Source organism: Orbicella franksi, chromosome 15 (genome assembly GCF_964199315.1).
Source record: "Orbicella franksi chromosome 15, jaOrbFran1.1, whole genome shotgun sequence".
Taxonomy (NCBI): domain Eukaryota; kingdom Metazoa; phylum Cnidaria; class Anthozoa; order Scleractinia; family Merulinidae; genus Orbicella; species Orbicella franksi.
Window position 1 is genome coordinate 8802396 of NC_138159.1, and position 14614 is coordinate 8817009.

The 14614-nt window shown below is 37.4% G+C and overlaps 1 protein-coding gene across 1 annotated transcript; it reads left to right on the top strand.

The window, feature by feature from the left end:
- The first annotated feature begins 5666 nt into the window (after positions 1-5666).
- LOC145469497 (Krueppel-like factor 6) lies at positions 5667-14599 on the top strand. Its single transcript, XM_081453238.1, has 2 exons — positions 5667-5953; positions 6198-14599. The coding sequence occupies exons 1-2, from the start codon at positions 5843-5845 to the stop codon at positions 6939-6941; spliced, it is 855 nt and encodes a 284-aa protein (XP_081309364.1). The 5' UTR covers positions 5667-5842; the 3' UTR covers positions 6942-14599.
- The last annotated feature ends 15 nt before the right edge of the window (positions 14600-14614 follow it).

Sequence of the window (14614 nt, forward strand, 5' to 3'; positions counted from 1 at the left end):
ATTCACAGGTGTACTATTGTCTCGAAATTTGCCTTTTAGCCATATGGGAAAAACGCAATCGCCAAGGCGCTAAAGCGTCCTAAAAGGATCTAAAAGCAGGTAAACACGCCAACACGTGCAACAAAACTTGTTAGCTTCAGAGCGTGCAACGTTTCTTCTGACCTACAAATGTGTCGAAATGTTAGAGAGTTTAAAAGTTACCGAATAATGTTTTTTACTCTCACTGTCAGCCTGCAGGACAAATACCTTTACAGTCGACATTACACGAGGTATTTTTCGGCCAGAAGTTGCACTAAGAGCATCGTATGATTGTTTTAGTCTGCTCTTTGCTGCTATCAACATAGTAGGGCTCATTAATTCAACGAGTCTAGCTAGTTCTCAAATCATTTCTACAAAAACAGACGAAAAATAATTTCTCCTCCACTTTTGTTTGTATACTTGAACTAACTTAAAAAAAAGTTTAACTGTCGAGCTACTGAAAAGGGTCCGACAGAGGTTTATTGGCGGGATGAGGGGCGAGGGCAAAAACCGAGGCGGGATACGGGATTACAGAAATTTTAATGGCGGGATACGGGATTAAAATACTTCTGCGGGAGCGGGATTTGCCTATTTTGACAGGCGGTAAGTAGGATAGTTTCGAAACTTACGTCAAACCCATCATTCCGGAAAAATTTGCGTAATAAACGGTTATAAACCAAAACTGAACAAGGGTTGTTATTTTTAATAATCTGCGAAGGGCAGACGGATATTACGCACTACGAACATTCAATCAACTAGGCTAAATTTCAACACGTGCCACATCCGATAGGTCATCATTGGAAATTGAAAAATGTACCAGATATCTACTTGTCCTTCACCAGTGTTCGCTGATGTAGTCTAGTGTATCTAATGCAGCCAATAAAACAGCCATTTTCAGCGAATTCACTCTGAAGCAGTTCTTGTTTTAGCCGTGTCGTGCGCGCGCCAGACACGTTGTTTTATGGGGTGTAAATAACAGACACAAACTGAAAACACCAGGTTGTTTTTCAGGGTTGCGAACAGTGTCTAATTGAAACGAAGCTCTCTGTTTTGTCTTCTTCCTTTTGTTTTCTATCCTTTCTGTCGCGTTTTAGACAATGAACGTCGCACAGGTACCAGGTTAGGAACAAGCTTAATAATTCATGGCCTTGAAGCATGCAAGTTTACGACTCTACGTTGATAAAATGGAGCGACTTCCGCATTGCATTTTGCAGGCAGCTCGTTATCACAAGTAACAGCTGTAATATTGTTACTGGACTTCTAAAATTAATTTTGGTTGCCGTTTAAACATTACACATGTCATACAAAGGGGGAAGGGAGAGTAGGGGCACCTGTACAAGGCTTTTGTCATGATTTTGTATCGCGTTCAAATTCTAATAACCGCAACCAAGTCGCCAAGGTCTTCGTTAAATATTAAACCACTTTTTGTCTAACCGAGGCTATCCTATATGGCTGAGTTAATATCCATAATTACCCATGCAAAATTTGTCTTTTCACGCGGTTTCTTTGCTGAGGACGGCTGCCAAAAAACCGCGGCCGTTAAATAAACAACGCGTGTTGAAGCGAGTTCTGTACCTGAAAAAAAAAAAAAAAAAAATCAAAAGAAACTTAAGATATCTTGAACTAATCTTATAAAAATCAGTAAATGAATGAATAAAAATCTAAAATTGATTTTAAAAAAGGTCTGTGCGTATTCTTTTATCAGGTCATTTGCTATTGAATTTCGCCGTAGTAATAGTAGTAAATTTCTGCAAAATTTTTCTATTATATATCAATGTCATTTTCTGCGGAGGGTTGTCTGAGAAGTGATCAGTTTTCCGTGAGCAAGGTTTGTTGTAAAACTGTAAGCTTCCGGATTAATTCTCAACCACGAACAATGTATTTCTATTGAGCATTCTGATTGGTTCACTGAATCTCGGTTATCAGCTATTATACCTGTGTTTGATTTAAATTTTCAGCGTAAAATTAAGCTTAGCACTTCTGTATTACAAGCTAACGATTACTTTGTTTTGGGGTTTTCTCATATTCGACTTGCACAGCTCTACAATTTTCATCAACGCTATTGCTTCGTACTTCGTATGTTCTCGTGTTTAAGTCTTATTCTCGTGTGTCACAATTTCTCAGAAAACTGAGATATTTTGAGATTTTGCAAGTAATATTTAGGATGATTTATGTCTTACTTGCTCTGCTATAAAGATTTGTCACTCGAGGAGAACTGCGAGGTTCGAGGAACAAATCAATGCCCGACTGAAGAGAAATCATGATTTGTGTATATTTTCGTGTCAAATGGGCCGGGGTTATTATGTTTACTATCCTGCAAATACTTTTTTTCAAAAGGTCAGTCTTTTGGAATACCTTTTCTACAATAACAAAATAATATTTATTATTTTTTTTATTTATGATTCCAGGGCAGGAAAACATAAACAATATTTTTGATTCTCCTTCTGAGCCTTAAACAACCTGTCTTTTTTTTGTGTCTGTGATTTATCCGTCTACGCCTTGTGCCTGGTTTGTTATTTATCGTGGCCTGTTCAACGTGAGCTCGTGGGAAAATTATTCCCCAGTCTTGGCTTCTTCGTGTTGTGCGTGGCTTTAGTTTTGACTAGACCTAACGCGCGCGCGCGAGAGAAATCATTTGATGGATCTTATACACTTGTTGTTCAGCGATAAAATCTGAACAGAACGCCAATACATGATAACACTCCTCCTCGAATGCTTGCACGTACTCCATAACATTACATTACTCAGTACTATTTCCGAATTAGAATTTTCCGTCTGTTCCGCCTTGACCGATACACTTACTGTAACACGTTTTCAGCCAATCACTGCTCTTGACTTATTGCTCGGTAAACGACTTTGTCCAATATCGGAAGAACGAACAACAGATGCTCTCGACTTAGTAGCTGTAATATAGAAACTTCGGTGTTTGGAAAAACGCGCAATTTATTTTTGTAAAAGGTTGGAATAGTGATCTCATAGCCATGGAATTTCCGGACCTTGTTCTGTTGTCGACATAAAAATTCTCACTTCCGTTCGTAGCGTTCGTTTTACATTTCTTACAGTACTAGGAAGGGAGAAATTTATTGATTCTGCATCTACAAAACACCTTTATAGCAACCGTGATTGAAATAAAACGAAAAGAGGAAAAGTAAGAGAAGCAGTCGTGCAAATGGATGTATATCTTATGTAATCAAAGTAGTCAACATAAACAACAGAATGATGACAGAATTACCAAAGAGTGTATCGAGTGTTTTCTCACTCTTTCACTTATTATCTATCTTGCATTGTGATATTTGCTTTTCAGCTCCTGTAATAAAATACAGAAAGACCCTCTAGGCGAATTAACGTTTCTTTTCTCTGTACAAACATTCTCTTCCCACGCCTCCAAGAAAGAAGTGGAAAGCCATTTCAAGTCTTTTGAAAGCCAACGGAAAGCAGTGAAATAAACACAGACTGTCAGTCATAAAGAAACAGACAATCGTATGTGGGTCATGGATAGGTCAACGATACCAGATATATTCTTACATTTTCAATTACAACTGGCCAGATGATAGCGTCCATGAAATACGAGCTTTGATAGTTTTCGAGGAGAAATTTAAGACTACGAAAAAACAAGAAAATTGAGCGTGAATTTTGATCTTCAATCAATTTGATCTTCAATTCATCATGCAGTTGTGTATTATGGAAAGATTATGGTGCAGACAGCCTGACTCCACAACTTCCGAGTGTTTTGCGCGGCCATGCGCATGCATACAGAAATTCAAAATAAGTTTAAAATACCACAAGATATTAAATGAAGTGGATTCTATAACTTTTAGGGGTTCGCTCGTAAAGATCTTGCTAGCTCGTTATCTAAAGTTTTATTAAAAACCTGCAGATGTAACGGTATATATCAGCTGATCGGCTTAATTCCCACAACTGCACGCTGGCCAAAGGGCATTTGCAATTCATGTATGACAACACATTCGCTGACAACCAGATCCTTCGTATCAACAAATTTCAGTTCTTAATAAATGTGCAACTTCCAAACAAAGATCGATGATTTTTCCGACGAGATCCAAGTATTATTTCTCTCCCATGTGATAGCCATCGTTCACCGTAGCCCTTTAAATTTGATCCGTGTCCATATTCACGCCTGGAGTCAAACACCAACCGCGAAAAGCTATTTTTATCATAAGTTTTCGCGGCAAGTGCCTGGAAGTAAACACGTCTGATAAAATCGAACTAAATTGTAATTCTACATACCGATGTTGAAAACGCTTTTAAAATTGTTGGCATAAATCTAACGTTTATTTTTAATATGTAACTGGTGTTTGCTTTCGAAACTGTTGCGTTTGTAGATGTTTGTTTCAATGTCTTTTAAAGAGCTTATCCAAACATTGACACAAAATAAAACAGGAACAATTAAGCTTCCTGACACAAATGTATTTTTCTCTAAACAAAATAAAAGCTTTTCTTTCCACTGCAAAATGCTTTAATCGATCGAGCGAGGCAATTCGAGCGTGTCAACAACAAGCAAATATTGTTTTATCGCTTCGAGAATGTCGCCGCTTTCTGTTTCGGATTTTCCGCGCGTTTCCGCGTATTGTGTTTTGACATTTGAATGATTGACAGAATAATAAAGCAGTTCACACCACAGGCCGCTTACCGAGCGAGACATTTGCTTGCTTCATTGGTGATAAAAACAAAAGACAATTTATTATCGTTCGTATAAATTTTAATATTACAGATCTAATGAGAAAGATCAATAAAGTGCTGTGTCCTTTGAAATTTCCGAACGCGATGAAAACAGAATGGAACCATGAGCAGAACCAATATCACTATAACAAGAACATAACACGCTCCACTGATTCGAGATGTTTCGTTTACTAGTAAAGTTTAATGCAAAGATTCGAAAGTGCGAGACCAAGGCCGCAAAAACCACCAAATCTTCAATTTTGTTTTTGAAGGAAAACAACGATAAAATCGACACGGTTTATTTTAACTACCTGACATGTTTGTTTTTCGATCTAGACTTTGCTATTTTTATTGCGGCGCGAAAAAAGTTGTAAACAACAAACCGTTCTAAAGTCACGCACTTTGAAAGAAATGAAATGGACCGTTGTTTAACGATCAGTTTCAAAAGAAGTCATGACGTTTAAGTGTTTTTTCACGCAGTATCCTGATTGCGTTTTTTTCGGTGTGTATGACTATGCGTTTTCAGCACGCACGAAACAAAACAGCCGAGATCACAGCATCTACGCGGTATCTGACATCATAAACAAGATCCGATTTGTCACACTACTACAAACCCTGTGATTTCGTTACAAACGAGACAAGAATTAGGTGTAATTTTGTGCTAACACTAGTCAAAAGGCGACCGAACTTTATACAGTTGATATCTGACAATCGGACGTAGAATTTTCGGCGAGAAAATTCTCAGTAATTCTTCCGAGCTTTGTTTAGCTCGTTACAGCTGATTTTTATATCATTGCCCAAAATAGTGGCAACCTTATAAGGCTTTTCTTCGGCCATTGGAGCTCATTGGTCAGCTGGGCTCTGTTGTTTTGGCTAATTGCGTGGTTGACAAAAAGACGATTTTGATTGGTACAATTGAATGCCATCTGCCAATCACATCGCAGATGGCGAATTGATAATTTTAAACTCGGCACTTGCAAAGCACCCTTGGGTCCCTTGCATTATTTTTCCGATTGAATTGAGCGTCGGCGAGTGTGTATGACAGAAGCAAGAGTGTTGTGTTATTCTGGCATTCCTTCATCTCACTCACCCGTGGCACCGCTTCACCCGACGCTCTGCTATCACTTTAACTCTACTCGCTCAAGACATGGACCTACAATCTGCTCTTCCTTGCTCTTCAATATTCCACGAACTTCAAACCGTTCACGACACTGGCTTTTTCTACTCGCTTCCCTCGCTCGAAGACGATTGGGCACAGGTATGTGTGTACGTGAGTTTTATAATGATTTTGTCCTTGTAACTCAGCGAACATAACATGTGGTCTTACAAAGCGACAGCGTTAGACGCGTTTGGGAAACTTGCAGCATTCTACGCTAAATGCAAACTCGTTTGTGCTTTGTAAATCAGCCATGTTTACTTCATTTCGTATTCCTTGTGTGTTTCATTTTCGCGCTCGTTTAGCTCGACTGCATAGTATAGTGCGCTTTATTTTTTCTTCGCAGACAAGGCTTGAAATGGATCGTTATCTTTGTCCGGAGCCCTCTTCTTTGGAGAGCAAAGACTCAAACTTAGGAAATCCTGCTCCTTGGAACGAATTTTTACTTCAACCGTTTGACGAGTCAAATTTTCCATTTGGCGACGACTGGGATATCAAGCCGATAGATTTCAGTACAATAGCTACATTTCCCTCCGTGCCTACGGTCTTACCAGAAACTCCAACGGAAACAAAACCATCAATGGAGCTCCCTGTAAAACCTCTAAAGATCAAATTACCGATCCCGACGGGCTGCGAGGAGATTAACAAAATTCCTAAGCCAGTTTTACCGCTAACACCACCAAGTTCACCGGAGTCGCCTGTGCTAGTGTTTAGTAGCGCGAATCAGCAGCGAACAAGCAGGCCGGCTTCGCGTTCACCTCGCGCGAGAGGAGGAAATGGAGGCACAAGAGCGAATAGCCCCAAAGACAAAGACTCGGAGAGTAAACGCCGGGTGCATCGATGTCAGTTTAGCGGATGCCGAAAAGTGTACACGAAGAGCTCGCATCTTAAGGCTCATCAACGTACGCATACAGGCGAAAAGCCCTACCGTTGTTCTTGGGATGGATGCAACTGGCGATTCGCTCGCTCCGATGAACTTACTCGCCATTACAGAAAACATACAGGAGCGAAACCGTTCAAGTGTGTGCATTGCGATCGATGTTTTTCACGATCGGACCATCTAGCTTTACACATGAAAAGGCACGCATAGGGAAGGTAGCTAGAGAATTATACTAGGAAAAATGAATATTGCAATTTGGAATTCATTGCGCTCGGGCCTTCATTCAAACGAATTTGAATTTCCATCAATAATTTACGAGCAAAACCCCAGGTGTACGGTAAAGGTACCGCAAGTTGTGACACGATATTCACGGAAACATGTGATTTCTTTGCAATTCATTCGCAAAGGACCGATAGTTAACGAACTGGTCTAGATTTGACGACGAAGAAAGAAGTTCAGAACAGTAGTTTGTTCGGGCGCCAAAAGGAAGCTGAATTATTAGCATAAAAGCCTGTAGCGGAAATGACCCGTGAAAAGAAGGGACTCCAATGGGAATATTATTCAATACAGGGATAGACTTTGTATTAAAACTCCAAATGAATTTCAAACACGACTTCGTAGAAAGCATCGTAACGCAAAAGGAAAGCATACCGTAACCGAATGTACGTACGGTAAAAACATTGAATAAGCCTCGGGCTACATCGATGTAAACATATTTTAGTCATTCGTTCACGGTTTACTGTGCAGGCTTAATTCAAGTATAAAACATCAAAAGAAAAGAAAAACATAATAAGAACTTAAACGGACAAAGTCTATGATGTAAATATATAATTTTGGCATCTCTGTATCTCCGAGACAGAAGAAATTAGTGTACAGATATATTAAAATTGAAAAGAAACGATCTTGATTTTGTCAAGTGTGTTTTTAGATCGACTGGACGAGAGATTTCAATTTTATTGTTACAAGTCGAGCCAGATGTTTTTTCGTCTCAAATCATACTCGTACACATTGTTTATTGAAAGAAATGCACTTTCTCTTTTTCCTGACGGGTCAGATAAGTGCGAGATCTGTTGCAGTATAACCTTTGTTTTTGTGACATTTCTCTGTTTTTATATTGGCTTTACTTGCTTCGGCGGATCAGCAGGTTTAAATATGAAAAGTAATCTTTCTTTCGACTATATCAGACCGTGTTGTCTTACTGACAACGAATTTAATTTAGAGCTAGTACATTTTAATAATAGCACAGCATTAATTGTTGGCTTAAAGGGTTTCGCACTTTTTTGACAGCAAAAAGTGTTTATCAAATTTACATGCCTATTTACTTTCTCCGTGTATGAGCCTGCCTTCTTTCACGACCGGGCCAGAAATTGGTGTTGTGGTATCGTGAAAAGCTTTCTGAAAGCGGTTCGATTTATTTATCAATATTCTTGAAACCTCAACAGTAACTTTCACTCAGTTTTGCACTGAAGTTTAAGCAAGCAGTCTCATGTCAAAATCGGTATATGATATCACTTACGGAAATTCAATCCTACAATTTTTGGCGATGACAATTTTCTTTTTCGAACAAACAGACCACGATTTTTGCTCGCGGCGTCCTTTCTGTCCAGCGATGAGACAAAGTAACTAATTTAAAATGTGAGCAGCTGGAGATAAATCATTAAACTTTAAAGAATAGAGTAATGCCTTTTTACGAATCTTATTCGCAAGTACGTGAGGCTAGGTGTATTTTTAACGACAATAACTTGGAAAGCAGACAGGTTTTTACTTTTAGTTTATCACTGGACGCGACGGTTGCCAGAACAAATGTCTTCGTTACTCGAGCGAAAACGTTTTGCGTATTACTTCAGCAAGTAACCGGGGTTAATTTTTCGCCATTTATTTGGGTTTCAAGTTGTCGAGATCTTTTTAAATGGCTGCCTACATAAATGCTAATGAATTGCTTGATTAGATTTCTCCAGAGCTTTCTAGAAATTTGACATTGCCTTCTACTTGTCAAAAACCTTTTTCGCCTTTCTGTGCAATTAGGAAACGACATCGTATTGAAATGCTAAAAATACGTTCCTCTCTCTGACAGTGTGTTCATTGTAAATGTTAAAAATTTCCCTGAAATTGCTTCCAAACAAAGAGTGTTTTTTTAGGGGGCAATGAGTAGAAGGTATATTTTTATATGATAAAAATGTTTGTTTTATTTTTCCAAAGATGATCATGCTAGCCATGAGTATCACAGCAACATTATTTTGCTGAACATCATATTCTTGCATGCGATATTTCATATACGCTTCGAACAATAGCCTTTTTTTTTTTTGCGAAATTGGCAGCGTGAAATCGATAGAAATTCTGTTTTATTGAGGTATCAACACAGTTAATGAATTCACTGTCTAGCCTACTCTTTAATTCGTGGGGTAAATTAATTGCAAGATGAAAGTGCTTGTCCCAGGAGGTCAGTCTTTATCCCACACTAATAAGACAGCCCAAGATTGTTCGCTAATTGACAACGCATCGGCTAGAAGAAAAGGCTTCTCTGGGAAAGATTTTCAGGGGAGTGTTATGGATATGCAAGATTCAAGATAGCAAATGTAACTAGACAATTTGGAACCCAGTTGGAAGCTGACTCAAAAGACCCCCTTAATGTGTCAAGAAGCGTTATTTCCTGCCACTAGATAGTCACTTAAAGTTTGGAATCTTTGGTCAGATATAAACATTTCCCACGACCTTTTAAATGCTGTTATGCTAGAGTGATTTCTTTTGTTTCTAATGATCTGACGGAATTATTTTAAAGGATTTGGCGTCCCTCTAAGCTTGCAATAGGTCCATTTATTGCCAAATATACTCGGTAGTGGTTCAATTTCTCTGGGCAATGCTAGCTACAGAATAGGTATTTCAGCCAATAGAGTAGGCCCACCAAGACTTTTATGAATGATTGCACTTTAAAAGGAACTGATCTAATGAACAATGAACAAAGTTAATTAAACCAGGGCTGGAACCCTTGATAAATGATAATTCAGACATTGTTTTGTTAAGGGTTTACATATGCCCACACAAGATCTTAACCCAAAGATACTATAGAACTTGTGATCAGTGTGGGTTTACACAGCCAACAAAACTTCTGCAGCTGTAATGTAAACGGACAAAAAAATATATGTTGGTCGATTCCTGTTAATAAATTGCAAACATCCACAACACAAGCTTTTAAGAAGTTGATAAGAGTGAGCAGACATGTTTACATTTCATTTGAAGCATCCCTGTAAAAATAACTTTGATGAGCCAGAATTTGGAATCAATTAAAATGATCAATCGAAGAACACGATCAATTTAACTGGTTATGGTTAGATTCCCTTCAAATTCATGCTTTCAGGAACGATTTCTAATCGTTATGAAACTGATTTTCTTTGGTCACCATATCAGTGATTTAACATCACCAGATTGTTTTGAGGCATATTAAGGTCATTGAATCCATTTGATTGGCCACCTTCAAGAAACTTGTTTAATATTTACATCCCCTATGAACTGCAAGATAACTCTTGTTTAATTAGAGCAGGGTTCATCAATACAGTATTGGCAAACTTTAATTTCCTGCCCGTCCTTAATTATACATCTCAGATTGAATAAATGTCTGACAGAAGTGATAATTAAGGCAGACTCTGATTGAAAACCCCTTGATTAGAAACTGTGTCAAAACCAGTCTTATGTTTGTTTAATATTAAATTATCTATGACTGAGTTACCTACATGCATGAAATTACATTTTACACTGGAGAACACATAAGAGATTTTTTCTTTAATTGAAAATAAAGCTGAAAAGCTGTACATGGGAGCTCATGCTCTGCAAAAAATAATTTGTATCATTTTAGATCATAATATTTTGAACTAAACTTAAACCCTTGGGGATACAAAAATGCAAATCTTAATTAACTTTTTTAATGTAAAATGGCTTCTAAAAATTCTTTGGCAAATTAAAGCTTATAGCAACACACTTGAGGAGATTAAAAACATCCATAAACATCCCTTAATTAAAAAAATAAAATAAAGCTGGGTTATTAAAATTTTGGTTTTTGCTGTTTATAACTGTACCTGTTTGGTTCTCAAGAAATTAGGAGCAAATTGGATGACTGCTCATTTTCTCACCTAATGATAATTTACACAGCAGCAAACTCCCTTCCTCCCCCCCCCCACTCCCAGGGGGGGTGCAAGGGGGGTTCATGTTGGAGTGAAAGGGATGGTCATAGAAATTTTAAAAGGGACCCCTTAATTGAGCTGGAATCTAATGTGTTGTAAGAATGATATGACTTGGTCATTGAGTTTGTCCTGATTCAAAAGGAATTCGAGTTTGAAGGGTTTGACAAATGCAGGGATTAAAAAAAGATCCTGAAATTCCAAGTGGTTGCTAGTCAACTTTGGGGGTTCCAGGAACTGATCATGTTTCATGAGGAGCATTGAGCTAAGGAATCCTTTGAGGTGGCTGAATTTAGCACCTCAGGTCATAGAAGCCCTTCTACCTTTGGCCTTCCCCTAGGGTCGACCCTATTCAAAACATGGAAAATGAATCAAAGCATAGTTCAAGAAAACATTGTGTTATTTTGTGTTATTCTTATTGGAATAATAGTATCAAAGACAAATATTTTAAATATACCTTTGGGCTAAAATATTTTCTTTCTATCAGAGGTGAGAGCTGGGCTGTAATATTTAATTTATTTTTTTTAATCTTAAGTATATATTTTTCAAAGTAAATATCCTTTGTCATGAGGTTCTCCATTCTGCATTCGAAGACAAGGCCAGGGACAAGCAAAATTCAACTTTAAGCATGCAGTCAAGATCAGATGCTAACATTCCAGCCATTCAATTTTGTTTAGCACTGTATGCTACGCTGGACACATCAGAAAGCAAATCATGGAATTCCCTGGTCCTTCTTGTAATACTAGGTGTATATTACTTATGGTATAACAAATCTTTTACTTTCTAAATTCAAGGTAGAAAGGTTGGTGGTCATGTCGAGTTAAGCATTTAAAATTAAATCAACTCTTTCACTGAAATATCTGATGGAATAATAAATCAGTGCTATTTTAGTTTCCTATAAGTATGCAAGTAAACGCTGAAGAAAACATTTCATTATTTTCTAATTATTTTGAATAAGCTAATCAAGTATCCAGCGGCTGAAATGTCTTTTAAACAGCATACCCCACATAACTGTGGTTTCACAACAACACCAAAAAGTGAAACGTTATTAAGACAAATGCCAAAATCAAGGCTCCAATTTCAATGTTTGCTGTTGTGAGGTCAAGGCACGTACAATTTGAACTTCAAAATTTGAGAAGCAGAAACAACAATGTTTCAGAAAGATAAGGTTTATATCTGCAGAGTTTATCTCATTTTTGAAAAGATAACAAATTCATCAAAATGTCTAAACTATGTTATCAGTGTCTGCTCTAGATAACCAGCTGATGTAATGAAATCTCTCATTCTATAGGTGTTGAAAAGGTTTTTGTTTGACGAGAACTGCTTTAGAAGCTTTAAAAAATATTTACCAACATATCAATTTCATGTCAAATTTATCCATGGTTATCAAATAGTGTCAAAATGACATGTTTGTAACTTAATTATTTTTCATTTAAGATTTTTCCCAGACACCAAGATGCCATCTTTTAGCTCAGTCAATGACTGGTTCAACTGATATCAAGCTAAGAATATTTTTAAATTAAAGTGGTATCTCAGTGCAGTTTATTGCTTTGACAGTCCAGTGAACTGCAAAAATGAGTACATGATGGAATGCAGGTTGAATGCAGGTCACATCTGAAGATCAAGTTACAAAACAATAAAATCCCCAGAAAAGACCTTAAATGTGTTTATATCACTTTCTTTATAATCTGCTAAATGATTGTCTGATTATTTTTCACCTTCTTTAATAAGCCTGGCGCATTGTAACACCACGACAAATGTCGTGTTTGCAGTATGAAAAATGCATGTGGTTAGAAACACGATCATGTCAATTAACGTTTTGTGAAGACAGTTAACGTAGCGCTGTTTGCTTATTGCTGAAAAACTTGTTGCTACCCTTGAAAAATTCTGATACCAACACCACACTTGTTAATTTACATCACATTTCCTTGCAGTTCTTACAATAAGTAACAAGAATAATTTTACTGACTGACTTGCTGATTGTCACGACTGTTTAGGTTGATTGATCTCAATACACATTTCCACACTAAAATTTTAGATGAATAGGTTATTCTATGAATTGATTTCAGTTTCAAGTCTATTCCAAGCCTGCAAATAATTTTTGTCTATAGGCAGGTCATTTGTCAGGACAAGGACCAGTTTTGACCTGACAAAAAGCCAGTCTGGTCGGACAAAAAAAAATTGTTTGTCGTTAGAAATAAAAAGAGACATTTGAGACATTTTGGTATTTTAGTGTAGACTCTTCGCCAAAATATTGGTTGTAAATTCGAAAAGCTCATAAGTCAGCTGAGTGTAAAATCGCTACTAGCACCAGTAAGGGGACCTTTACATTACTTCTGGTATTATTTTACCTGTTGAAAATTGACAAATTTACAAACGTTCATACCCCTAGTCACAAAAGCGTTTCCAACGTAACAAGTTTCCCAAGACGTCTAAGGAAAACGGGAAAAGCGATGAAACAATCTCCCACGTGGACATTCAGAGACTTGAATATTAGCTGAAATGAATTCTTCGACTTTTTCTGAAAGCAAGTTTCCTCTGGATGTTTTTGGGGTCAATTGAATAAAAAAATTGCGTAATTATTTAAAATGTGGAATTGGAGGTGGTCGTGACTGTATAGCGTGACTCATCTGTACATTCACGCTTTTCACAAAAACATTTCTGTGGTACGGAAACTATATTTCAACCACACTGACAGACGTAAAAAAAGCTATAAGAGTTAAAAATTAAACTGATTTTTGATCATACCGACTAGAAAAACATTTGGTTACGTTTTAGAGGTTTTAAAGTTTTTGAAAGCGATTGCATTCAGATAAACGAAACGTGAGTATTTGGGCCGTGTATTTAATTTCCATACCATTATAATCGGGTCAAAGTATTACGACTGAAAATTAATTCCACAACACTTGGTAGCAACAAACAACGAGTAATTGCATAAGACCTCAGTTTTTAGTAGTTTTCAGATGAACGTAATTCAGACTAAATGGGGCCTCATAATCTTTCACAACGCCACCGCAAAATGCGTAAATTAACATGTAGGGATAATGGCGCTGATGTGATGTGTTTACAATTCGACATAAATATTATGACATTTGAGACGACGCACTGCGCGTGATAAAATTCTTAGAATTGGAATAAAAACAAAACCGATAACAAAGCTTTTTTGCGTAGTATTGTGTGACAGTATAGCAAAATAACTTGTCCCGTATTCGGCCACAAATTTTCAGTTAAAATATTTTTTATTTGCAGAAATGCCCGGTCAGAGTGTCCGACCAGGCTAAGCTTTTACCTGTCAAAACCTCAAATTTACCGGACAATTGTCCGATGACCGACTGTTATTTGCAGACTTGTCATTCCAATCTCAAATGGGCTTGGAAGGGCCAAATGGCTCTTGGATGCAACATATTAAAGCTCTATAGCATGAAGTCACCCCTACTCAATGAGATGCCAGTCCATTGCAATTATCCCAGTGTTTTAGTCAGGTTCCCCCTCAAAACTGCAAGAACCAATAGATTTATTATTAATTTGACTTAATGCCTTTGAAGTGGAGAGAGATACATTGAAAGCACAAAGTCCCTGGCTCAAGACCTCAACAAAATGACACATATTATAAGCCTTTATAAAGGCCTTGAAAACTTGTCAATGAGTGAATTACAGCCAGCTCTGAAAAGAAATCATGCATGTGGAAATGAATTCTCCTTCCTAATTGGC